General features: G+C 44.3%; 3 protein-coding genes across 4 annotated transcripts in view; 2 read left to right on the forward strand and 1 right to left on the reverse strand.

Moving 5' to 3' along the window:
- Positions 1-129: 129 nt before the first annotated feature.
- Positions 130-4,227, forward strand: LOC310789207 (uncharacterized protein; the record flags this gene model as incomplete). The annotated part of the gene is made up of 6 exons (XM_083650793.1): positions 130-220; positions 499-581; positions 1,384-1,516; positions 1,615-1,669; positions 2,279-2,381; positions 4,130-4,227. The coding sequence occupies 6 exons, from the start codon at positions 130-132 to the stop codon at positions 4,145-4,147; spliced, it is 483 nt and encodes a 160-aa protein (XP_083506919.1). The 3' UTR covers positions 4,148-4,227.
- On the reverse strand, positions 3,052-12,320 carry gins1 (GINS complex subunit 1 (Psf1 homolog)). The gene is made up of 7 exons (XM_083650900.1): positions 12,188-12,320; positions 11,179-11,243; positions 8,527-8,625; positions 7,034-7,124; positions 6,148-6,264; positions 4,583-4,657; positions 3,052-4,350 (listed from the first exon to the last, which is right to left on the reverse strand). Exons 1-7 carry the CDS (start codon positions 12,260-12,262, stop codon positions 4,282-4,284), a joined length of 591 nt encoding a protein of 196 aa, XP_083507026.1. The 5' UTR covers positions 12,263-12,320; the 3' UTR covers positions 3,052-4,281.
- A 598-nt stretch (positions 12,321-12,918) lies between these two features.
- Positions 12,919-27,636, forward strand: part of abhd12 (abhydrolase domain containing 12, lysophospholipase) — a 50,909-nt gene continuing 36,191 nt past the window's right edge. The window contains exons 1-2 of one of the 2 annotated variants that reach the window (XM_083650922.1): positions 12,919-13,036; positions 14,068-14,239. In XM_083650922.1, the coding sequence (XP_083507048.1) occupies positions 14,070-14,239 (170 nt within the window). In that variant the 5' untranslated portion in view covers positions 12,919-13,036; positions 14,068-14,069. Of the gene's footprint in view, positions 13,037-13,940; positions 14,240-27,636 lie in introns of those variants that run through there. The other variant, XM_083650923.1, reaches the window with a different exon arrangement.

Below are 27,636 nucleotides of genomic sequence, written 5' to 3' on the forward strand. Positions count from 1 at the left end.
GAGCAGGAGGAGCCGAAAGAGGGAGGGGGTGGAGTCAGTGTCACTCCAGTATAAAAAGATGAAGTGGCAGACGCTGTGGATTCAGATCAGCACTGAACGTGGCAACATCACTGGCTCCAAACCCCTGATATGGCAACAACACAAATCATCTACTTCACAGTGAACGGGAGACCAGAGCAGGACGAGTTCCCAGTGGATTGTCCTGCACAGGATGTAAAAGGTAGGTACTTTTTGTGTGTGTAAAATGATACTACATATAGTATTGGTGCACAGCACTAGGTAAGAAGTGGTATCTGCTTCTCTGGGTAATACCCCTCTCCCAAATGTGTTCCCTGTTGTTCAAGAAGAATGCTTGATCTGTCTTTACTAATTAAATCAACTCCACCATGTAGGTTTCCTTGGGAACATGGGATACATAGGGAAGAGTTCACTGATATACTGTATATACTACTACTACGGTAGTGTCATTTAACAGCTTTCATGTTGGCATGTGAAAAGGAGAACACACCCTGGACAAAATGTGTAGCTCAGCCACAGCACAAGCAGAGGATGGACTGTACGTGTTGCCTGAGCTGCAGAGAGTGAGTGATGCAGCTGCCACTGACAGCTCTTCAGTGGTGTAGTGGTCCTTGGAGAAGTGGGTAGACTGTAATGTATGTGTATATATATATATATATACACACACACACACAACTTGTTTAAACTACTTTTGCTGGCCAGTCATTATTGGTGTCTACAAAAACAACATGAGTGATTGAATTATAGACTGCACCAACAATTAGGCTACCATAACCTGAAGATTTACTGAATTTAGTTAATTGATACAAACAATTCAAACAAACTCGTTTGAACCCAAGTAGCTGCCAAAATAATGGAAGCATTCCACAAGTAATTGAGGGATGCATAAAGCAGGCCGAATTGCCCCCCCCCCCCTCAGTGTGTGAATGTTTCTCTCTTGACATACATGACATGTTTTATTTTGAAAATCGACAGGACGTTTTATTTTATTATTCTCGTGAATTCCTGCCAAGCTCGATCTGCTCTGTGGTGCTTGACGCAACTCAAGGAGGGAAGGCAAAATACACAGGGTGCATTATGTTTAGCAGAGCAGAACAGAGAGCCACTTCGGGGGGGGGGGGGGGGGGGATGTCTGGTGGACACAGGTGTGATATACCCTGGTTTGTTTACAAAATCAATTTACCAGTGTTATGAATTGTTGTTTTTTCTGCGACAAGAACACCTGTTTGGAGTGTTGATGGGAGAGTTGTTTGTCCACGCAATTCTCTCTAATGAACTGACCCATTGGCACAGTGGCACACTGGCATAGTGTTGGTTTTAAATCAACACTGTGGGGCTCGTTTCCAGACCTGTTCCGCTCTGCAGCCGAGGCGGGACCCCCACGACACCCTGAAGCTCTACAACCCCAAAGGCAACATCATCAACATCTCGCCCCACCTGGAGCCCAACGGCCCCAACTCCTGCTACAGGCTGGAGGCGGTGGCTGCAGAGTGCAACAGTGAGCCGTTATGTATCTTCACCAGGGAAACACTGTAGTCATCATTTATTTCGCTTTTTCTTTTTGAGAATCTCTCCCCTCCCGCCTTGTCGTTGCAGGTGTGGAGCTGGCTGTGGCGGCACTAGGATTTGACCTCTCGTCCATGGAGAAAAGGTAGGCAGGGAGGAGAAAGAAGAGAGAAATAATCCTCTTATGATGCAAAAAAGAAAAGATGTAATACTTGAAGTGGGGCGTCCAGGTAGGTCGCCGGTTGGTCGGGCATCCATACAGGCCCAATTGGCCGTGTCTGCGGGTGGGAAGCCGGATGTGTCCTGGCCGCTGCACTAGCGCCTCTTCCGGTCGGTCGGGGGGCACCTGCTCGTGGGGGAGGGGTACTGGGGGTAATAGCGTGATCCTCCCACATGACACATCCTGCCGGTGAAGCCCCTCGCTGTCAGGTGAAAAGAAACAGCTGGCTGCACATGTATCGGAGGAAGCATGTGCTACAACGCCTACCACTCTGCCCAGATTGGCAGAGGGGGGTGGAGCAATGACTGGGACAGCGGGGGAATTGGGTACAATTGGGAGAAAATGGGGAGGGTGGGCTTGAAAAAAAAAATTAAGTGAAAATTAAAAAAAAGTTAAATACCAAAAGAAACTTAGACAACAAATATGTTTTGGTTATGGCAGTATCCGTTTGTTCTGGACTGGGAGGAGACTTATAATCGACTATTCTTAGGGTGATGCTCAACTCAACGTCATACCAACACTGTGTTTGTTCAGATTGCAGGGCCTGGAGAAGAATATCCTGATCGAGGCCGGGGAGGCTCCTGCAGTCGTGTATGAGATGAAGAAGCAGGTGGATTCATTCAGGGAGAATCTGGAGGTAGATTCAAAGTATTTCTGTGCTTTTAAAGCTGACATTTTTGAGAGGAGAAATATAATACATGGAACTGGATAAAATCGTAAAACATGGTGGTATAAATATTTGCATACAACTCAAGTTTATTTTATTTATTTATTTTTATTGGACGTTTTCTGACTGCATACTAACTCAAAATCAAGCATTTTTTACTGTATAATTTTAGAGAATTTCAACGTTTATTGGGGCATTCCTTTATAACTGGGAACTGGTAATCTTACCGGTTCAAAGTTCATGAGCTGGGACGTGACGTCACTAGAGCTGGTATTTCCCATTCCAAACTCGTAGGAGCCTCAGCAGCCCCAACGTAAAAAATCCAAGATGGTTGATCCGCAGAACAACAGTAGTTATAATCGTATAAATGCTATTTAGCACTTCTGTCTTGTTTGTGTCTCGTTAAATCAGCTGTACACACAGCACGGCCTACTTCTATCTGTGTGGACATGAGGCTGCAGTGTTTGTATGCGCAAAATGCCTTGTTATCAACTGTTATTGCGAACAATGGCTAGCCTGGCTAGCGAGTGGATCTGACCAGTGAACAGTGAACTTCCCAGCTCAACTTTTCTGCAAATGGAACGCTAACCAAACAGATGTGACGTCATTTAGCCTCCACATCCCAGTTATTTTGCGATAGGCCTAAAGGAACGCGTGAAACGCCCTACGTTTGTACCTTCAAACGGCTTCCTTTCTAAAACTTGGGGTGCTGTAAAAATACATTTCTCCATAAATTCTGACAATGACATATTGATATATTTGTCTTCAGGATAACCCCAAAGTCAAATGTGTGGGTAAAAATGTGTCAATTTGATAATAAAATTACATAAAATTAAATAAAAAAGTATTTTATGTATTTAAAATACACAAAATACAAGGTCTGAAAGTATTTTGATACAAATTACATCTTATTTTTCTCGGTCCAGCCAAATACAAATTACAAAATACACAAATGTATTTAAAATAGGTATTTTAAATACATGTATTTAAAATACTGCCCATCTCTGGCAGCATCGGGATGTTGTAGCCGTTTGTGTCGGTTGACCGATGTCAATATTTGCACGTTAACCAGGAATGTCTACACACGCACGCACGCACGCACACGCACTCACACAAACGTAAATAGCTTATTGATGCACGTTGGAGGAGAAAATGGTATTCCAACAAAGGAAGCAGCAAACCTTGTATCAAAATACTCGTGATGTTATATGGCGTGAAACTGTGGCTGTAACGCATTACTCAAAATAAATAAGGTTACGTTACAATAAGCGTTTTATTTTGAAAGCAACAAAGCGGATGACGTACTTGTACATTCTGGCTGACTTGACGCCCGGCCGTGCAGTTCATGCTGCCAGATCCACATGACGATGCATGCGTAGATTTAGACCTTTTTTAAAGGGGTGGGGAGTGGGGCGAGTACCCGAACAGCAGAAACATTACCCGAGTACTGACGTTATGAACGAGTACTCGAGTACCCGAGTACTCCCGCCCATCCCTACAGCTGACAGGAAATAAGCTAGGTTTCAAATTAAGCGATAAGCCCCATGGTTTACACTACAGTGATTTTACAACAGCTAATAGGAATTTACAGCAAGCCGCCGTAAACTGCTCTTAGCTGTAAAATCGCTAAGCCTCACACAATTCCCCTGTTATCCAGAGGACAAATTCACGTGTGAAATTGTGATTTGTGTCTTTGCGTGTGTTTTTCCACATGTTAGTCTGGTCACGTCATGTAGCTGCTGATGATGGAGAAAACACGTAACGCTCGACATCTTCAAGTCGCGTCCCGTGTGAAAAACGACACGTTGGAGAAGCCCTGATGACATCACCGCCCTGATGACATCATCCACAGCTCATCGACCTCATTGGCTCAGGACATGACGTGCTCCAAGACGCCCTGACGAATCAGCTGCTCGCATTTCCACCGCGGCAAGAAGTGCTGCAAAGAGAGACCGACAGAGAGAGACAGACACACATGGAGACAGAGAGAAGCCCAGTTAACTCCAGGTTGTGTTAACTGGAAACCGATTAGAAGCAGCAGATCCCAGCTAGTCTCAGGCTGAGATTGATTGAGTATAATATTGATTGTTGAGCAATATTATCAATAATTATTGAGTAATATTGATGATCCGAGTAATATTGATTCTGGCGTTGTGACGCCTCCCTGGTACCTGGCTGTTCTTCTTCAGCAGGATCACGGTACCATCGTCGATCTCAAACTCTCCATGGTCCTTCAGACACCTGACCTGAGGACAGACAGACAGAGAGAGAGAGGCAGACAGTCAAAAAAAAGGTGTGTGTGAAACGGGGGCGTTTCTGTGGCGCTGCTTATGCGTAGGGATACGGTAATTGCACGGTAGAGAATGGAGTGCCAAATGAAAGGGCTGTTTGAGGGCAAAGTATATCTCTGACTGAAAATTATCAAAATATAGCGTACTGTACATGTGCACTGACATTGATTTGTATGAGCCTTCTTTTAGATGGCTAAATAACCTTTTTGTTCGTGAGCCCCAGTCACAGAAAAACACAGCTCTACTTCCCTGTCGCTGCTGCTCCTAACTGGGAGCACGCTGACCAGCATCTACTGTAGGTAGGACAGTGAGTACCTCATACAACCCAAACGTCAAAAAATCACAACCATCCCTCTAATGCAGAGGTTCTCAAATGTTTTTCAGCCAAGGGCCCCTTACAAGATAGAAAATATAGCGGGGACCCCCTCATTCTGATTTGTGATTTTGGGCTAAGCTTAATTGTTTCCACGGTAACGTGCTTGACTTTTAAATTGATTAGGTTTGTTAGATTTGAATGTAATCCATGAACCATTTTAGATTTAAAGCATAAAATATTTTCGTTGAACTATGAAGCTTTTGCAACAACAACAAAATAAATGTATTTTTATTTTCCTGAAAACTTTTTGCGGACCCCCTGGCAAAGTGCCACGGACCCCTGGGGGTCCCCGGACCCCATTTGAGAACCACTGCTCTAATGCAGTGCTGACCAATTTGGGGCCCGCGGGCCAAACTCTGTTTGTTTTGGCCCGCCACGGATTTGGGGAATGTTTCCCCCCCGGGTGGATGAGCTTTTTCATGTGGTGACTTTGTGAAACAGTGTCTGAATGTGGCTGCGGATACTGTGTTCACTCCTGAGATTGCATCCCTGCAAATTGTCATGGCAAATTGTTTACAAAAGATGGACAATAAAGCTGATTTTCAAAGTACCTTGAGGATTTTTCAAGTTGTGAATTAAGTCAAATTTCTCTCTTGATTACAAAGGTGGAAAATACAACTGTTTTTAACTGGGTGTTTACTGATTAAATAAGCTCCCCACAAATGCAGATGTTTTTTTATATAACCAATTGCAAATTATTACAATTACCAAAGAGATAAAAAGTAGATTATTATATTGAAATGTTATTTTAGATTTAGAATGTTATTTTCTATAAAACACAATACATTTTAATGTAATTCCACAACGTTTATTTTTGGCCCTCGGCCCTCCACCCAGATTGAGTTTTGGCCCTTCATGGGAAAGAATTTGGGCACCCCTGCTCTAATGTTTACAGATGTTTACCAGATCTTGTTGGGCTAAGAACCACGAGAGACTAACAGGGTTAAAGCTTCAAGCAACCACGGGGAAAAGGCATTGTATTAAAAGATGGATATTGGGATTTATGAATCGATATCAGTTCCTTCAAATTAATATCGATTCGATATTGTTTTTTTTTACCCAGTCCTACCTGGATGTAGAGGCTCTTGGGCGGCTTCATGTCCTGGGTGATGTCCAGCCCCTCCTCCCCCCCCAGGCTCCGCATGAACGTCGCCAGGGACTTCTTATACTGACTGAACCACTGCAGCTACACACACACACACACACACACACACACACACACACACACACACACACACACACACACACACACACACACACACACACACACACACACAGAACAGAAAAACTTTTTTTTTCCTCTTTTTTGTCTGTTTGCTTTGTGACTGACAGTCATTCTCGTCTCGCAGTGTTCCTGAATGCAACACGTTAATAATAATAATCATATTATTCTTATTAATAATAATAATATAATAATAATAATAAATTCAACTCAAAGTTTCCAGTCTGATCTCAGAGTTCTAAATTAAAAACCAAATAAAAAAATACAAGATATGCAATAAGAATAAATATTGAAAAATGCACAATCACAAATTCACAGAGACCACAATATAAATGTTACAAACTTTTTTTTTTTTTTTTAAGTTCGAGTTGTAGAGCCTAACAGCAGTGGGTATGCTTTAATTGTTGACAAGTAATTGACAACCCATAGATAATCCGTTTACTGTCATAGAAGACTAAATAAACCAAAATATTCACATTTCAGGAGCTGGACTGAGATAATTTTAGTGTTTTCATTTTTCTAAAATTACTCAAACGATTAATCGATTATAAAGATAGTTGGTGATTAATTTTCTGACAATCGACTAATCGAGGAATAGTTTTGGAAACACTCATAAAATATTAAACTAAACATAAATAAATGAATAAATAAGTCATATAGTTTTTTCTTTTTCTTTTTAAATAAGTGATATAGTTTTTTCTTTTTCTTTTTAAATAAGTCATATAGTGCTCACCTCCTCTGCACACATGTGGAAGCGGACGTTAGTGGGCAGGACGCTGCCGTACTCCCACCGCAGAGCCCGGATCCTCAGCAGCCGGTCGTACCTGACAGACACGACAAGCATTAGCCTGGGTCGGGCGAGGCCAAGCATTAGCCTGGGTCGGGCGAGCCTAGGAATCGAGCGCGCGAGATTCCTAGTATATATAAAAGCGGCAATGTGGGCTCTGTTTGTTCCGTTTCAATTTTTGTCCCACTGATGATGTCATAGTGACATAGTGATGTCATCAGTGATGTCATAAGATGTGAAGTTATGACTTCACTGATGAAGGACATCACGGAAGATGTCACAAGAGCAAGTGAGCCTGCATAGCTGCAGGGCAGGCGAGGCCGCGCAACTGCCAATATTTCCTACACTGGGGTCATGTGACTCACAGGTATGGTTAGGTCATATGTGACTCACTACTAGATCGGGAGGATTGACAGAATGTAGGGAAACAGTGGATGGATAAATCCAGAAGGAGGCGGTAATGCAACAAAGATGGCAACTGCCATCAAAACACCACAGAAAAAGAAGAAGTAGAAGACTCACTCACAGATATGGTTAGGTCATGTGACTCACAGATATGGTTAGGTCATGTGACTCACAGGTATGGTTAGGTCATGTGACTCACAGGTATGGTTAGGTCATGTGACTCACAGGTATGGTTAGGTCATGTGACTCACAGGTATGGTTAGGTCATGTGACTCACAGATATGGTTAGGTCATGTGACTCACAGGTATGGTTAGGTCATGTGACTCACAGGTATGGTTAGGTCATGTGACTCACAGGTATGTTAGGTCATGTGACTCACAGGTATGGTTAGGTCATGTGACTCACAGGTATGGTTAGGTCATGTGACTCACAGGTATGGTTAGGTCATGTGACTCACAGGTATGTTAGGTCATGTGACTCACAGGTATGGTTAGGTCATGTGACTCACAGGTATGGTTAGGTCATGTGACTCACAGGTATGGTTAGGTCATGTGACTCACAGGTATGGTTAGGTCATGTGACTCACAGGTATGGTTAGGTCATGTGACTCACAGATATGGTTAGGTCATGTGACTCACAGATATGGTTAGGTCATGTGACTCACAGGTATGGTTAGGTCATGTGACTCACAGGTATGGTTAGGTCATGTGACTCACAGGTATGGTTAGGTCATGTGACTCACAGGTATGGTTAGGTCATGTGACTCACAGGTATGGTTAGGTCATGTGACTCACAGGTATGGTTAGGTCATGTGACTCACAGGTATGGTATGGTTAGGTCATGTGACTCACAGGTATGGTTAGGTCATGTGACTCACAGGTATGGTTAGGTCATGTGACTCACAGGTATGGTTAGGTCAGGTGACTCACAGGTATGGTTAGGTCATGTGACTCACAGGTATGGTTAGGTCATGTGACTCACAGGTATGGTTAGGTCATGTGACTCACAGGTATGGTTAGGTCATGTGACTCACAGGTATGCGGTGACACAGCGCTGGTTCCTCAGCAGGCAGCAGTGCCTCAACTTGATGGACGGGATCAGATCACTGCGACCGGCTGACTTCGCATCTGAGCTGAGACCAGAGAAGAGGAGAACACATTCTTTACTTAAAAGTCGAGCTGAAATGAAAAAACGACTTTTTAACTATTTTAGATCACATCCCTGGTCATACAGTGCACCTATTTAACAATGTATGCTAAGAAATTCACAAAAATCTAATTTCTTTGTTTTTTCACATGAAAAGTCAACCATGATGTCTTCATTCATAACAAAATCTACAGTGTGCTTCCGTCAGCTACAGTAGTACTATCAAATTTTAACCCAATTTTCACCCAATAATATCATGACATGACAGCTGTCAATCAATCTTCATCGCTAGTGCTGCGTTCCTTTATCGCAAAAGAACTGGGATGTGGAGGCTAATGACGAGGCTATGACGTCACATCCGTTTTGTTAGCGTTCCATCTGCAGAAAAGTTGAGCTGGGAAGTTCACTGTTCACTGGTCAGATCCAGTCGCTAGCCAGGCTAGCCATTGTTAGCAATAACAGTTGATAACAAGGCATTTCGTGGCATTTTGCGCATACAAACACTGCAGCAACATGTCCACACAGATAGAAGTTAGGCCGTGCTGGGTGTACAGCTGATTCAATGAGACACAAACAAGACAGAAGTGCTAAATAGCATTTATACGATTATAATCACTGTTGTTGCGCGGAGCAGCCATCTTGGATTTTTGAGGTGGGGGCTGCTGAGGCTCCTACGAGTTTGGAATGGGAAATACCAGCTCTGGTGACGTCACTGTCCCAGCTCATGACCTTTGAACCATAAGATTACCAGTTCCCAGTTATAAAGGTTACATATATGCACGATAGGAGACAATTCGAAGCAGGCAACATGGCTGCCTAGTGGCTACACGGGCAGACTTTGCTAGCCCATAAATGTCAATATACTTAGCCAATAAGTGTGTAACATACAAAATAAAACAAACGGCTCTCTGCCTCGGAGAAGGAGGCTGTCAGCCTGGTCCTCTGCTCTCTGCCTCGGAGAAGGAGGCTGTCAGCCTGGTACTCTGCTCTCTGCCTCGGAGAAGGAGACTGTCAGCCTGGTCCTCTGCTCTGGAGCTCGGAGAAGGAGACTGTCAGCCTGGTCCTCTGCTCTCTGCCTCGGAGAAGGAGGCTGTCAGCCTGGTCCTCTGCTCTCTGCCTCGGAGAAGGAGGCTGTCAGCCTGGTCCTCTGCTCTCTGCCTCGGAGAAGGAGGCTGTCAGCCTGGTACTCTGCTCTGGGGCTCGGAGAAGGAGGCTGTCAGCCTGGTCCTCTGCTCTGGGGCTCGGAGAAGGAGGCTGTCAGCCTGGTCCTCTGCTCTCTGCCTCGGAGAAGGAGGCTGTCAGCCTGGTCCTCTGCTCTGGGGCTCGAGCACGAGGTGCACAGGGTTGCAGTTGATTTTTCCTGCATAGAGAATTACGAGCTGGCCACCTCCGTCAAATTTGGTGCCACCTCCAGCTCTGGACAAAACTCGGACAGGTGTCTTCATGGAAAACACTGTTTTCTAACAAGCGTTGCACTCGTTCAGTCATTTGTAATTGTGGCATTACACCAATGTGTTGACAATTTAATGTGAAATATTCTTTGATAAATTGATTTGTTTAGAAAAGCAGCCTTCTTTGCATAGTCACATCGGTATCGGTCTAAAAAAAATCCCATATCGCTCTAGTAAAGGGGCGGGACATACCCCACGCGCGCTTCCAAACCGCGAGGTGCCGTGCGGCCAATGTGACGTCATTGCGGTGGGGGCGGGGCCACCGCAGCCGTAAACACGTGTCGCCAGATTTTTCTAGCAGCGCACCGCTTTGCAGGGAGACAATAGATCCATGGGAGAGACAGGAAGAGACATGAAATGAAGAAGTAAGTAGGCTACACTGAGCCATGTTTTGACCACATGTCTTGACCCATGTGGTCAACCTTGATTTCTAACTGTTCGTTTTTAGTAATTTCAAGTAATGTGCTGTGTTGAGAGACAGATCTAGGCCTATTTACATTCAATAAAAACAGGATTGGCGATTCTATTCATGTGCTGATACGATCGTTTGAGAGTGAAACCGCAGTCTACTGAACATAATGGCATTCCATTGACTTTTAATTGAGTTTCATTGACTTTATCATGGGCCATTCACTGTACTATGTAAAAACGGCGGTGCTCTGAGCAGCACTGCGAGTATGAACACCTGCGCTCCCGGTTTGCTTTAACCGGACGCTGCCAGATGGGGCGGCGTGTATTGTGAATGCAATACCGCCCCCGTCTGGCAGTGTCAGGTAAGGCTCTAGTACCACCTCTGCCTCATTTTGAGCCAGGAAAAAAAACTTTCTGCATTTTAATTGGACCCCCCCCCCCTAAAAAAAAAGAAACAAACCTAGGGGAAACACTGCTAGGGGCCGTGGCGGGCGCTCTGGACATGATTTCCAAAGCACTGTGACCTGTTGAAAACGCTTCCAGTTGACACGGCCCCTAGTCATGATAAGAAATAAAACTAAAACTAACGGCAGGCAGCACACTGTGGAACCTGAAGAGAAATCAGAGTCAAGTGTAATGTGATCATGTGTAAATGTAATGTAGGAACTGAGACTCACACATCAGTCTGGTTCTGCTCATACAGAACCTTCATCTCCTGCAGAACCTGGCGAACCCCATCCTCCTGTCAACACACACACACGCGCACACACACACACGCGCACACACACAGGACTCAGTTTGTTGTCTAAAAGATACATTGAAATAATTTTGCCATCATGCTCACTGCAGTGAGCAGCCCAACTGTCAGGCGGATCTTAACGAGTAACTCATTAAAGTGTTTTCATTCAGATCAGCAAAGAAACAGTTTCGGCTCCAGGCTGTCTCAATAGAAGTGGGAGAGAGAGAGAGAGAGAGAGACACACACACACACAGAGGGAAAGAGAGAGACAGATAACGTTACTGTCAGTCTATGGTCTATCTATGGAGCCATTTCATTTTTGAGGTGGTAAAAGCAGGAAGTAAAGCAGGTGGACACATATTTATTGGACACTGGACACTTTTTTGAAATATGTATTCTATTTTAATACTTTATTACTTCTACTTTATTACCTTTCCCTATTTATTGCCCTATTTGTTGTTGCTGTGATGTTGTACCTAGCAGGTATACTGCACCGTGTCTGTAACGGAGCCCACAGCATCATCATCATCACCACCACACAACGAGTGACAAAACAAATCTTAAATCTTAAAGATGTAACCATTACTTATGGTTCCACTCCGTTTAGGTGTTCCTGTGCCAGGGCCCTCCTCGTTAATAGTACTGGTTACACCTGCTTTTCCACATCAAAAGGTTGCTGTGAAAAGAGAGCCTATTAGCTATTGTCGCGGCTGTCACCCTGCTCCTCCTGTACCAGCATTCAGAAACTGTTTTTTTTTTTTAGTTTCTTCAGTTGAGTATTTGTTGTGAAATATAACGGGAGACGTTTTGTACATCACTCACTGACCTCACCTCCGACACACCGAGCGGCCCTTCACTTCAATCAAACCTGGGCTTTTAAAACGCTTTGCTTATTATTAAGTTTCCCCCACCGACACCCTGCGGGGACGTTAGCGGGCTGGACTCACGTTGAAAGCGGGCAGCTGACCGTCCGCCATGCGCTGCAGCTCTCTGATCAACTCCACGGCTTTCTCACAGAACATCTCCGCAGCTGAGCTAAACTCACCGGACAAGATTGATGTTGAAGTTATGACACTAAACTCACAGGACGATATTGATGTTAAAGTTATGACACTAAACTCACAAGACGATATTGTTAAATTGACGACAGGATGAGATAAAAGCAGTCGGGACGGTGCGAGCTTCCACAGCACAGTTGTTTTCGCGGTAAAAGCAGCAGCAGGTCGTACGTCACGCACTGTTGTGATCACGTGACAGGAAACTCCGGCTGCCGGTGAGGGACAAACAACAACGGATCTCTGTGAAGTCAGCAACAAATGTTCACAATTTCACTTCTGGTTTAGTGATTTTACCTTCAAAATAAAAGCCTATAATAAAAAGCCGTTTCATTATGACAAATAGTATGGACGTATCCACTGAGTCGGATTTGCAATGATTGACTTTGGATTATTATTATTTTTTTAATCGCCTTGTTTCAATGGCCTTTCAGTGGCTTGGATTTGCATTCACAGAAATATCAACAGCTGTCAACAATGGAATATAACATTTTCCAATGGTATGCATTATGTATTTGTGTGACATCAGTTCAATGTGTTTTTTATCGAGTTTGAAGGCTTTTATTTTGAAAAAATCCTCACCAGAAGTGTAAAAGAAATTGTTGCTCACTTTTTATGCAGCCCAACAACAGGTCCTGTCAAACTGATTGAACGCTGCGGTCAAGCTGACTCGATGTAACTGTTCTGATCTGTTCTGATCTGTTCTGTTATGAAGGATCACTGCGGAGCCCAGACTGCGAGGTAAGACATGACTTTGGTGTGACTGGTCTCAGTGGGCAGAAACCACCACAACAAACTAACTAGCTATAACAAACTGCTGTTTCCTGTCTGTCGTGCAGAACCTGTCTGACAGCTCATGACAGCCACAGACAGACAGGTTTATAATAAGGTGTATCATTGCCGACACTGTGGCGCTTCAGTAGACTGGAGCAAAGTGATTATTTTTCGCGTTGTTCCGATTGTCTGAGCAGACTATAGCTTCACTGCAGTGCTAACTAGCAATAATAGGCTACGTAAACTCTGATGCTGCGTTCAGCGTCACATGGGGAAACGGTAAACTCGGCCCGCTCATTTTCAGGACGGTCCAGGGTGTAAAAAAAACCCGGAATTTTCCTTTAAGTGATCACTGGCGCTGAATGAAAAGTGGATCAGGAGAAACACAAATCTATATACAAAAATACAATCACAGGCTTTAGTAGCTCCATTCGGAATGCTGTTTTTCTGAATGAATGAGATAATTATCTTAGAATTCTGGGGGGGGGGGGGGGGTCGTAGAATTCTGAGAGAATTATCTTGTTTAATTCAGAAGATCAGGATTTTCTATTCTTTCTTTCTTTCTTTCTTTCTTTCTTTCTTTCTTTCTTTCTTTCTTTCTTTCTTTCTTTCTTTCTTTCTATCAAGTGAATGCATTATGCTTCCGTAGCTTCAAATGAGTGTGAACGGTGCAAACGAATACTTTCAGGCTCTTGTCCGTGGGTCGTGAACGCAGCACGAGTTGACCTCACCAACATGGCGCCTCTGGCTGCGCTCTGATTGGCTGGAGCGGGAGCTGGGGGAAAGGTCGAGCAGGATCAGCTGGCCTGCCCCCTCCCTGCAGAGAACAGACTGACTGACTCTGCTGCAAAAACAATGTAGAGAGAGAGAGAGCCAGGCAGAGAGCCAGAGAGAGGAGAGACTCGCAGCATCCAGCCCGGCTCAAGCTCCCCGTGCCCGGCCTCCTCAGCCCGGCTACCCGCTGCCTCTCTCCGTCACCTGCTTGTTTTCCTCCACAGTGATGCGAAAGCGGAATAACTCGCTGAGCGCGGAGCATGAGGGCAGCACCACGCACACACTGCTGGACAGCTGCACGGAACCGAGCCCGGACCTCAAGCTCTGTCCCGGGAGGGGAGACCCGGGCCTGGGACGACCCGGAGCCGATCACAGCATGAGCCGTCCGTTCAGAAGGTGAGGCGCGCGTCTGTGCGTGTGTGCGTGCGTGCGTGCGTGTGTGTGTGTGTGTGTGTGTGTGTGTGGAATATTCGAATTATACTCTCAATTAGACAATAGCTTCCCACTTATGAAAACAAGATAATCGAAATACAAACTTTTTACATTATTTATTTTAGCCTATTTATTTATTTATTAATTTTAATTTATTTCTTAGTTCAATTATAGCCTATTTAAAGTTTGAGGAAATCAAACAGGGATGGAAACTAGTCACCTAAAATAGGGGGTGGTTTTATGTCTGCCCTGGTATCTGTCACCTTTTTCACTCTCCATGACTTTGCATCCCTGATTAAAAATACATGTTTTTTCAAGTTCAGTAAATGCATGATGTTGCCAAAGTCCATTGAGTCATCATGTTAAAATTTAACATGATTATTTAATAATGGTGATCTCAATATCAGTCAAAATAATGATTTGTGATCATGATTGTTGCCATAATCAAGCAGCCTGTGTGTGTGTGTGTGTGTGTGTGTGTGTGTGTGTGTGTGTGTGTGTGTGTGTGTGTGTGTGTGTGTGTGTGTGTGTGTGTGTGTGTGTGTGTGTGTGTGTGTGTGTGTGTTCTGGTTCTGCTGCAGGTTACATGGAAGAAACTTAATTATTAAAACAATTTGTCTAATTAGTGCAGTGCCTGTTGCTCGGCGTTGCCAGGTCAGCCCAATACCAGAACTGAAAATATACCTTTACCAAACCATATGCTCTGCTTTTAAAGCCCAAAGCATGGCTATCTTTGCCAAATGTAGGACTGTATCAACAAAGTAACACATCAATGTTGAGTGTGGCAGCATTACAAGCATGCAGTTTTCCCTAAACAGTTGTTTCACCTAGGTTCCAAAATGGTCTTGTAGTAGATTCGTATTAGATACAGTATATTGTCATAATAAATAAAATAGCTCCGTTGTCGTGGTTCTCAACTGGTGGATCGCGACCCAGAAGTGGGTCGCAGGGTCGTTTTGAGTGGGTTGCGGATGTGCGTATGAATGGTTTTCCCTCTAGCCCTTTAGGATGCATCCACACAGTGGTTCTCAACTGGTCTAGCCTCACTACCCACATGCAGACCTGCCAATCTGCATGCATTTTTCATAGCGGGCACACATTTTGGCATCAAAGTATGCTGGTACGATTTGTTAGTTGAAGGGAAAATTATTATTATTATAAAATTATTATTATTATTATTATTATTACATGTAGGCTCAACAGGTGCGTCGGAGAAGGGCAAAACCAGACACAGTACAAGAATAAACTCACGCAACACGGTCTCCACATGCAATCAAAAGTTTAATAAGAAAAACAATAACGTTTCGGTCGTGAGACCTTCATACGATTTGTTAGTTAAAACTATGCAGAAAGTCGTTGATGCCTGTGTATCCGAGCATGTTGTGTTTCATGTGGTCAGACCCTCCGTGGCTACTGCGAGACTAGCGATAACCTGACCAATCCACCCGACGAACACAAGAGTCTAGCCAATCAGAGGCAGAGTAGGGCGGGTCTTGACTTCCCCATCCATAGTTAGTGTGCGAGCGAACTACTTCCAGTCTGCTCTGCTGAACTCCGCCGCTGCTGCAGCTTTCTAAGATCAATATATTTAAATAATCACAAATACAATGCGGGCAGGAGGCACCGGAGGCCGGGGAGAGCACCTGGGAATTGGCTGGGGAAGGGAAACATCGCGGTCCAAAGCAAGTGTTTCCCAAACTATGGGCCGGGACCCAATTTGGGTCACGGACCCGTGGAGGTGGGTCGCCAACTGGTCGTCATGGCAACTCATTAGCGTATGTTTTTAGTGAGTTTGGATCCCAGGGAGACACAAAATTTATCTTTTGGTCCCAAGGTGAAAAGGTTTGGGCACGCTGGAGGCTGGACTAACGGTATGCAGTGGTCCCGAGGCTTAGCAGCTAACAAACATGCTAACGTTAGTTGTTTGGAGACTAGTGTTAGCTGTGTGACGTTACAGACGGTGCGGTTAATGGGAAATAACGTAATGAATGATCGGTAGGAGGCCCTGGTGAGACGCTTGGAGACGGAGGTGGTGATGCAGGAACCAAACATGCGGCTGCAGATCACCACAGTAAGTTTGAAGTTATTGATATGTTGTAGGGCCACGTGAAATCTGTTGAATATTTTTCCAGATTCAGTTTAAATTGTTTTCCAAATTCAATTTTTCCATTTTTTGATGACTTGGCTCTCTCAGACAGCCTCTTCGTCATCTTTCTCAAAGTGAAAACCAAGTTGTGAGGTGACGTAAGGGTCACACACAAGACCGACACCCCCTCTCAAAACACCCCAATCCAAAATGGAATTATTTCACGAGGCCTATTTTACAATAATGAAATAATTTAGTTTAGTAGAATAATTAGGTCTACTTTTGGTTTTGGTAATTAGGCCAATTTCAGCCAAATTATAGAAAATTATGCAATATTCCATGTTTAACAGTTGATTCCATTTTTGTGCCTCTGCCGGGGATAGCCAGGCTGGAGGCATTATGGATTCGGTTTGTCCATACTGTACGTACGTCCGTCCGATGTTCGTTAACGCGATATCTGAGGAACGCCTTGACGGAATTTCATAAAATTTGCCTGAAATGTCGTCTTAGACTCAAGGATGATCTGATTACATTTTGGTGATCAAAGGTCAAGGTCACGGTGACCTCTCGAACACCATGCTCATTAACGTGATATCTCAGGAAGGCTTTGACGGAACTTCTTCGAATTTGCCTCAAACGTCCACTTGGACTCAAGGATGAACTGAAGTAGTTTTTCGGTGGTCAAGGATCAAAGTTCAAGGTCACTGTGACCTCACAAACCCCACTTCCAAGCTCTTTAACGCGATATCTCAGGAACGCCTTCATGGAATTTCTTCCAATTTGGCTCAAACGTTGACTTGGACTCGATGAACAAATTAGATTTTGGTGGTCAAAGTTCAAGGTTACTATGACATCACGACCGCTTGTTTCATGCTCGTTAACGTCATATCTCAGGAACGCCTTGACGGAATTTCATCTCATTTGCCTCAAATGTCCACTTGGACTCAAGGATGAACTGACTACATTTTGGTGGTCAAAGGTCAAGGTCACTGTGACCTCACGAACCCCATTTTCAAGCTCAGTAACGCCATATCTCAGTAACACCTTGACGGAATTTCTTCACATTTGGCTCAAACGTCAAAGTCTGGACAGACATGGATGTCGACTGCTCACTTGTTGGCGGGCGGAGCCATATATCCGCGGTGCGGTCGTTCTAGTTATTACCAAATTCCATGATTCCATCAGTTTTTTCCATTTTGCAGAAATCATAGGGCCGTACAGAGGGAGAGAGGTGAGTGAGTGCTGTCTGCCTCTGACAGGAGGAGACACAGGGTTTGTTGGAGAGAAGCTGCCAGGCAGGGACTCTCACAGAGGGACTCTCTCAGTTTTAGATGTTGAAGTGAGTGATGACCTTCAGGTCATGAGGTGGAGGAGGAAGTGCTTCCTGTTAGAGCTGAGTCAGCGTCTGACCACACCACGTGATGTTCTGTGGTCTCTCCTGATTCTAAATATGGCTGAACTGCTTGGTTTGACCAAGTCAAACTCTTCTTCTATAGAAACATGAATGATGGATGAAATCCCTTGGTTTGTATTAGGGATGTAACGATAACTGGTTTTAATGATAACCGTGATAAAATTACTTATGATAACCGTGCCGTTTCAAATTTTCATTATCATTAAAACCGTGGTAGCATCATTACAGTGCTTTGAAAAACATGGTAAATACTGTCCATCATCAACCAAAGTTGGCAACCGTCTCCCAGATGCAAACGTGCAGCCTTGGATAAATGATTTCAGTGAGTGTATCAATCCTTTTTCGCTCTGAGTTTTCAATATAAAAGGTTGTAAAATGATTTCAGTGAGTCTCTCAGTACTTTTTGAAGATTTTCAGCAATTTTTTATGAATACCGTGATAATACGATAACCGTGATAATTTTGGTCACGATAATCGTGATGTGACATTTGTAACGCTACGTTCACACAGGGCACCTACGCCTTGCCTTGCCTCAACCCACGCCTACGCCTACAGACCTTGAGCTGCGCGTGAACCTATCACACGCTTTTGTGATCACACTGGACGCCTATTCCACGCTCAACCTGAGCCGAGTCACAAGCGCCTCTCCTCTCTCCCGAGTGTTTTGTTTGGTCACATGTGGTCCCGAATTATCATGGGTAGGTAAAATAAATCGGATATATTTAATGTGCTATTGATGCTGGATATGTATAACCAGGTCTCCTTCTTGGGTCACTGCTGTCATAGAGAACTGGATGCTGTTGTACTAAGTGGATTAACTTTTCATTGTCCATCTTGCTTCTTCGGTCGCTATTCTCTCTCCTGAAGATTTGTTTACCGACGGGGAGAAAGCCCCACGTGATAGCCACCCGTCAATCACTCTCTCTCTCTCTCTGCTCAACATTGGTGTAGTAACACCATTTTATTTTGAAATTCAGTTGACTTTGCCATTTCCCACGGATATTGTCGTGTTTTTCCTTCATGGCTTGACAGAAGAAGTCTGCCTTCACGCGCCTAGTCGGCTTGAAAATAGAACTCACGCCTAAACGATAAAATCGCCGCAGGTCAGGCGAGGCGTGGGTACACGCAAGGTTCACGTTGAGGCGCCCTGTGTACACAGCCTCATTGACTAAAAAGGACGCCTATTTAAAAGCGTGGGTAAAGGCAAGGCGTAGGCAAGGCTTGGGTGCCCTGTGTGAACGTAGCCTAAAGGCTTGGGTGCCCTGTGTGAACGTAGCGTTACATCTCTAGTTTGTATGCCGAACCCTGAAGAGGGTGTGACTTTGGCTCTCTATTGAATAGTTGTGCATCTCTCCCGGGTCGACCCGGGTCCTGAACTGAGATTAAGCCCGTGTTCACTGACTTGGTGCGACTTGACAAAAGAAGGCTTGGACATGAGGCAGTAATCCTGCTCATTGTTCTGAACGTGGTATGAGAGACTTATTTATATCATTTCTGTGGCACATTTGCTAGACAAAGCTGATTCAATGTTTGCACAAGGTGTGTACAGTATGAGACATTAGATAAGAAATACAGATTAAGATACATCAAAACGGATAGAAAGGCGTGTATTTAGAACAGAAAATCAATGATAACTCCTTCGCAAAAAGCATGAATAAACTAATAACAGCAGGGAAGCTAATCCAGAGAGAAAGCTAATCCACAAGGGAAGGATAAGCTGTTCCCAGATCAGCCACATTACAGACAGGCAGGAGGTCAAAGGTCACAGAGTCCTGTAACAGGCACAGTTGATTGTAAAGGTGTTAGCTGATGAAAACTCATGCACAGTTGATGCACTATTGTTGACCAAATGTACTATTTTAAGTGGCTTTGGATAAAAGCGTTTGCTAATGACTGGGTTCAAGAAACTGATACATTGATATTGAATCATTTGAAGCAGTGATACTCAACTGGTGGCCCGCGGATGTGGCCCGCGGGCCAGGGCGCCCCCTGTGTGGCCCGCGATGGAATTGCAAAAAAAAAACAAACAGTGCACCTGAACGCAACATGCAAGATACCCGCTGAATAAGTGTCCAAATGTTCATGTCATTCTGGCCAATACTCCACTTCTGTTATAGCATTTCAATCTGGAATATGGAATATCTTTCAATAATCTATGATTTAGCTGCTAAATTGTCAAATACCGCTGTCTGCTCGCTACCCAGGCACTAATATGTACAGTATGTACTTAACCTAAGTAACTATCCAGTGTGCACAACATTGTCAGACTAAACTCCGTCTGACACCTACAATCCGCTACAGAAAAATGTATATTGATTGTTTATTAACTGGCCCCTGGCCTTCTATCATTTCACGAAAGTGGCAAAGCAAGTTGAGTATCCCTGATTTGAAGGAACTGATTCATAAATCCTAATATCGATCTTTTAATATAATGCCTTTTCCTGTGGATGAAGCTTTAACCCCGTTAGTGGTTAGGTTCTTAGCGGATCTCGTAAACATCTGTAAACATTAATATTTGTAATAATGCACCAGGTTAGAGGCCTCCTTCCTTGTACAATTTACAACATTAGTTCTTTGAGAATGTCTTTCATATGCAAGCAAAATTGGCACTCTAACTGAAATATCGATATCGAATGGAATCAGAAATTGAATGGAATCGGGGACCTTGTGTATCGGAATCGTATCGAATCAGTGGTGTTACCCAGCCATATAAATAACCTAATGTAATGTAATGAATCAAAAGTGACAAAACAGTGAAGATTCAGAACAGGTTTTGCTGTTTATGATTTTATTTGAAATCAGTGGGGTAGGGGGGTGATATTTCACCAAACAGCCCAGCTCACACTGACGTGCTTCAACCTGTGCTGCAGTACTGACACACACACACAGGCACGCACGCACGCACGCACACACACACACACACACACACACACACACACACACACACACACACACACACACACACACACACACAGTTATTATTAGCTGAAGTCTGCTGCAACCTGAAAGTCACTTTACACTGAGAGAGATCTGCTTCCTGCTGCCTGTCTCCCAGGGTGCTGAAAGAGAGCAACACACACACAATGCAGAGAGAGAGAGAGACCAACACACACACGCACACAATGCAGAGAGAGAGAGAGACCAACACACACACACACACACACACACAATGCAGAGAGAGAGAGAGAGCAACACACACACACACACACACACACAATGCATAGAGAGAGAGAATATACACATACTGTACGCATTTGGTCATTCTCGACTATTGTTGGGAACCGAAACTCTGTTCCACATTAGAACCGAATCCAAAATGGCAGGTGCCGTGGACCCGTAGGAAAGAGTAGAGTTTGGGTTCTGCTTGTGGGTTCCTAAACTCAAGATTCTAGATTTGTATTGTCACTCTGTAGAGTCCACACGTGTGAAACTCTGATGCTGTGGCTGCGTTACAGACAAGCTGCAGGAGGTCAATAGTGGAAAATCACAGCAAGCAACAAATAGACAATAAGGGCCTGTGTCCACCTAGCGTCTTTTTCCGACGTTAAACGCTGGAAGTGCGCTGGGAAGCGCTGATCTCGGCGCACAATATAACAAGGAAGCAGTCTGAAACTAACGTTAGCTCAGTGCGGTAGTAGCTTGATAGCTGACAGCTAACATTAGCAAACAACACACATAGGAGTGATTTAGCTCAACACTCACCAGAAATATTAAGTGTCTAGCCGATCTGCTCCCACAATTGAGCCTTTCTGTCTCTGTTGCGATAGTTTCTCCATATGATTAGTTGCCAGAAAAGGAGCACCCGACACCAGCGTCGTTCTGAAAAGTTAAAATATTTTCAGCTGGGAGCGCTGGGAGTCGGGCGCACAAAAACGACGGAGCGCTCTGAAAATAGACGCTGGGCGCTGCGTACTTTCTCTAGACGTCCGTGTGCGCTCGCATACGCTCTCTCCTCATTGGAAACAACTGAAAATAGACGCCGGAGCTGATGAAAAGACGCTAGGTGGACACGGGCCCTAAGGCAACAGTTAAAAACGGCAACAATGTAACAGCGTACGTGAAGGGCAGTTAAGGCAACAGAAGTAGAAGTGATAAAGTATTAAATAGAATAAGATAAACGTGTTCAGTGTCCAAGTGCGTGCAAATGACAGTAACACGGGTTTATTGCAGTGTGTGTGTGTCTGTGTGTGTGTGTTATCTGTTGAGGAGTTTCGTGGCCTGCAGGAAGAAACTATTCCGCAGGCGGTTTGTGCGTGCCTTCGGGACCCTGTATCTCCTCCCTCAGGGCAGCAGGGAGAACAGGCTGTTGTGTGGGGGGGTCATGTCCTTGATGATCTTCCGGGACCTCCTGAGGCACCGCTGAGTGTACAGATCCTGACATCCTGTCACGTGCTGGGCCGCGCGCCTCACTCTTCTTAGTAGGGCTGGGCAATATAATCGATACGGCAATATATCGCGATATTTTATTTCCCGATACGATATTAATTAATTATTTTTTTTTGCAGGCCATGCCATGCCAGGCCTCTGCATCTGGTGATTCCCACCCCTAATCGATACTACTATATCAAAACTATCGATACCTAATCGATAGTTTTGACTCAATTTGTCCACTAACTTATCAGTATAAAGTGATGTACATATTATTACACTACCTGGGTGGTACACAGTGTGTTGTATCTTTAGCTCTATTATTTAATTTTGAGTAAATTCTGTAGAATATCGCAATATATCGCAATATGTATCGCATCGCAATATATCGTGATACAATCGTATCGTGACCCAAGTATCGTGATACGTATCGTATCGTGAGATCCTTGCCAATACCCAGCCCTACTTCTTAGTGCCTTGCGGTCCATGCTGGTACAGTTCCTGTACCAGGTGGTGAAGCAGCCAGTCAGCAGGCTCTCAATGGTGCCTCTGTAGAAGTCCCTGAGGATTTTGGGCCTCAGGCCAAATTTCTTCAGGCGCCTGAGTCCGTGTAGTCGCTGTTGGGCCTTTTTGACAACAGTGGTGGTGTGGCCGGCCCAAGTCAGGTGCTGGTGGATGTTGACTCCCAGATACTTGAAGCTGTCCACCCTTTCCACCACTGTGCCATTGATGGTGACTGGGAGATGAGTCTCCCTCCCCTTCCTGTAATCCACAATGACCTGTCTGTCAGGCTGCTGGGTTTGAATGTGTGCATGTCTCCTCGGTACACTCTGCCGCTCGTTCTTCTTTTCCTATTTTTTATTATTTTTTATTTATTTATTCATTATTTTGCACATGAATATGAAAACGGATAAAAAAATACAAACAAGAAAACAATGTGCAGGTGGAGACAAGAAACCCTGGAAGGGCTTTTACTGGTTCTCTTCCTCAGAAACAACAAACGTACAAATCTCAGTGGCTCAGTGGTTAACACTGTTGCCTCACAGCAAGAAGGTCCCGGGTTCGAACCCCGGTCCGTCCCAGGTCCTTTCTGTGTGGAGTTTGCATGTTCTCCCCGTGTCCGTGTGGGTTTTCTCCGGGTGCTCCGGTTTCCTCCCACCATCAAGAAAGACATGTATGTTAGGGTTAATACTCCTGTCAGTGCTCCTGACCAAGGTACTGGCAAAAGAACTGGAGTTGGTCCCCGGGCGCTGCACAGTGGCTGCCCACTGCTCCTAGTTCTAGGAAGGTTCCTAGTAGAGGATGGGTCAAATGCAGAGGATGAATTTCCCCAAGGGGATAAATAAAGGATAACTAACTTATAACTTATAACTTAAACAAGAAAACAAAACCAACATTGAACAAGAAAAGAACAACAAACAAAGTAGAAACAAAAATCAATCAAGATGAGTTAGTAGACAGTTAAAATGGCTGTGTGTGTGTGTATGTGTGTGTGTGTGTGTGTGCGTGTGTGCGTGTGTGTGTGCGCCCGCGTGTGAAGTGTAATGTGTCAAATGTGTGAGGACTATGTGACTTAACAGAGAAGTGCTGAGATTGACTTTGTGACTGTAAACGTACAGATGCTGTCATACTGCATGTTGTTCTGTTCACTGTGCTGTCATACTGCATGTTGTTCTGTTCACTGTGCTGTCATACTGCATGTTGTTCTGTTCACTGTGCTGTCATACTGCATGTTGTTCTGTTCACTGCCTTCCTTCACCATCAATACTGTCTCCAAACACTTTTTCCCCCACAATGTTTTGATTTAAATGTTTATCACCAGGAAATACAGCCTTCTACATTCTTATCATATAGAATACAAGTTCAAACTGCTGCATTAATTAACCCAAAACAAAACACACAAAACAACAAAAAGATTGCTCCTCCTGTTTTTACAAAAGGTAATCTAGCAAAATGCAACAGGTACAAAATATGTTTTCAAGTTTTCTTTATTGAATATTCTCTTGGCAGTTTATGTAACTGAAATACGAGAATATTTACAATGGATAAAATCGATGGAGTACAACATAAAAATATAAAAACCACAATTTAGAATAAAATAATAATACATTTGTGAGTCTTCTGTGTTTTATCAACAGTCTATGGCAGTGATGAGTAGGGCTGTTCATTCATATTATTTGGTGTTCAGGAGAGATGTGAGGAATGGGATGGGTGATTTTTCATATCTTTTTCTTCTTGTTTTGGGCATGTTGAGTTGGGTGCTGTTTCTGGTTTGGCGGTTTGATGTTTGGGCTCTGGTATATCAAGTATTTTGATTTTTAAAAATAAATAACAAGAACAAAGAATTGACATGCTCAGAAACGTAAACGTAGTAATTCACTTGATCATCTGTTCAATTTAAAGGGATACGCCGACTTTTCGGGAGTTTCGCTCATTTGCCACGTCCCCCATACATACATAACCAAGATACACACTGCCTTTAACGTCACTCTCTGCGCAGTGTACAGTGAGCTACAGTCATCAAGTTAGTATCGCCATAGAATGGAGGCTAATGGTACAGCTGTTCAAAATCACCAAAAACACACATCGAACAGATACCCAGCCGCTGAACGCAGACATTTCCTCCATGTCAGTCTCTGCTGTGGTCTGCGGTGACGTCACGCATGATATTAACACCCTCAGGTCACAGACACACTGTCGACCCCTATAGGAATATTATGGATATTAACACCCTGAGGCCACTGATACACTGTCAACTCCTATAGGAATATTATAGGGATATTAACACCCTGAGGTCTAAGGGTATTATCAGGTCGCTATGCAGCCTTCAAATCTATTTTGCTGTTAAAAGTCGTTAAAATGCCATGCAGTTTGCAGCTTGTTTGGTCACGTGAACACTGACTGCGTGTCGTTTTGCGGCACGTCGCAATTACAGAATAGAATCAACAAAAGTAAGGAGTGGACGTAACAAATTGTTTTATCTTGGGGTAACGGTAATATTATTAATTATATTTTTTTAGTAATTCGTTACACCACTCGTTACTGGGAAAAGTAATATTACAGTAACGTGTTACTAGAGACGCGCATGCGCTGTGTACAGCAGAAGCGCTGTTTACAGGCAGGGAAGTAACTCGTGTGGGGATTTACTCCTGCCCCGGAGTAGCCTCCATTCTATGGCGATACTAACTAACTGACGACTGTAGCTCACTGTATACTGCGCGGAGAGTGACGGTAAAGGCAGTGTGTATCTTGGTTATGTATGTATGTATGGGGGATATGGCAAATGAGCGAAACTCCCCCATCCCTTTAAATCCTAGTTCCTCATTGCGCGGCTCGTGAGAAGTTGGCGGCTCTCGAAGCTTTAGTTGGCGGCTCTAAGAAATTACAAAAAAAAGATTTTTTTTTTTTTTTTTTTTTTTTGATTTCCCCCCCCCCCGCTCTCCCCAAAATTTCAATAAACCTTTATGGCATATTATTACAATACAACACTACTGGTGTTGACAGTAATAGAAGATGCCAAATCATTCAAAACAATAAGCATTTTGCTTTTAGGAGCATTGTGCCAGTGTGCAGCGATGTTCCAAAACGTGTCAACGTGTGTCGTTGCCTGGGAAACGCACATCCCATAATACAACTGTTCGCATCGCATCCCATAATAGTATGATGATACTTGGGATGCCATTGCGAACATAGATGCGAACAGGTTAGCTAAAACTTCAGCGTCGCCAGCGACGGCCCCCACCGTTGCGGTCGGGGTACGTTTCGAAATCCCTCCAGGCCTGAAAGATTTTCTAGGGGAAACTGGTATATATGTGTGTGTGTGTGTGTGTGTGTGTGTGTGTGTGTGTGTGTGTGTGTGTGTGTGTGTGTGTGTGTGTGTGTGTGTGTGTGGAAAACAATAAAACACAAAAAAATGGTAGGCAGATGTGCTTGGTTGGGGTGGCTTTTGGTGTTTTGCGGTAAAAGTGGCTCTCCTATTGACTTTGTCCTGCCAGTGCGGCTCTCATCGAAGAAATAGTGAGGATCACTGCTTTAAATGGTTAAAGCAGTTAAAGCAGTCAGTTTTTACTACCTGTACAAACATTGATGTTCTATGAAAACATACATGAGCCCGTGATGTATCACCACATGTCACCATTTGCGCAAAATAACTTAAATTGATAAGAAACGACGGTAATAATTGGTTCCACCCATTATTCCACTGCAGCATGACTGCAGCGCTGTTCTCTCCATGTCCGTTTTCTCTTTGTTCAGCTCTTTGTCTGCGTTCGTCACAACGGTTCCCTCATTATCGTTTCTGTCAGAAGCAACAAAGTGTTGTTTGTTTTCAAAGCGGTTGAGCGGTTGTTGTTGTTTATTACCGGAGAGTTTTCCCTACCTGTAGCCGCCCGGGCCGCGGCGTCTCACATTTCAACGGTCAACCAATCAGAACAGAGGGCTCGTTAACTCATTGAGTGCCAATGACGACGCCTGTCGTCAAAGTAATTAGTAACGTAGAGTGCCAAAGACGATAGCTGTCGTCAATTGCCTTTTTTGACGGTGGGACGTGGATCAAAGCCTTATGTATGTCCTGTACAAATATTGTAGCTATTGAAGCTGTATAACCTATTTTACGGACTCATCAGGTGGCGACAGTGCTCTCCAGATTAGAGAAATGTCCGGAATACAGCCTGAAAAAGCCCCGTGATCAAAGAGAAACCGCTCATGCTGCAGCCCAGAGCCATGTAGATTGCTCTGTCTGGAGCTGACGGTGCCTGGCAACAGCAGTCAATCCGCGCACACAACTGAGCTCCTCTGCCTCTGTCTGTCTGTCTGCATAGTTTCTTCACACGATTAGCCGCCAGAAAAGCAGCAGCCGACACTGAAAAGCCAAACCTTTCCCTGCAGTCCGGTGTGGCTTTTTTGTGTCGCACTGCCTGGGAGGCGGCGCACAAAAAGCACTCCGAAAATAGACGCTGGGTGCGTGAGGCTGTGTGTTACTAGTGTGGGGAGGAGTTTGCAGCTGAGGGGGGGAGAGGGGGGTGGGGCACGCAGGGCAGCACACAACTACACCACGTCACTACATCAGAAAATATTAGCTAGAGTCAGTGAATGCGCTTGAAATGCTTCATTTCACAAAAGGCTGAATATCTCAGCTTCTAGATGGAAATGCCTGTTTTTGCTGTTTTTGACCTATCTTCTCCGGCTGATAACTAAAGAACGGAAAATGGTATCAATAAACTTTTTTTGCTGATGATACAATAGAGTCTCCTTGTTCTTTTTCCGTGTTCGGTGTTTACATAGTAATATCACACAATATTCTGTGGGCCTCGAGAAATCACTGAAAACGCTCTGAAACTCTGGCACTGGGAGCGTCCGTTCTCCAAAAGTGGCTGGCACTCAATCAGTTAATATTAATGAGCCTTAAAGACATTCGGTTGTTAAGACACACTTTCACCCCGCGTCGCCAAGCAGCACCGCTCCTCATTCGCCTCATTCAAAACAACTATGGCG

This window comes from Poromitra crassiceps (assembly GCF_964638095.1).
Source record: "Poromitra crassiceps genome assembly, chromosome: 14".
In the NCBI taxonomy this organism is placed as follows: Eukaryota; Metazoa; Chordata; class Actinopteri; order Beryciformes; family Melamphaidae; genus Poromitra; species Poromitra crassiceps.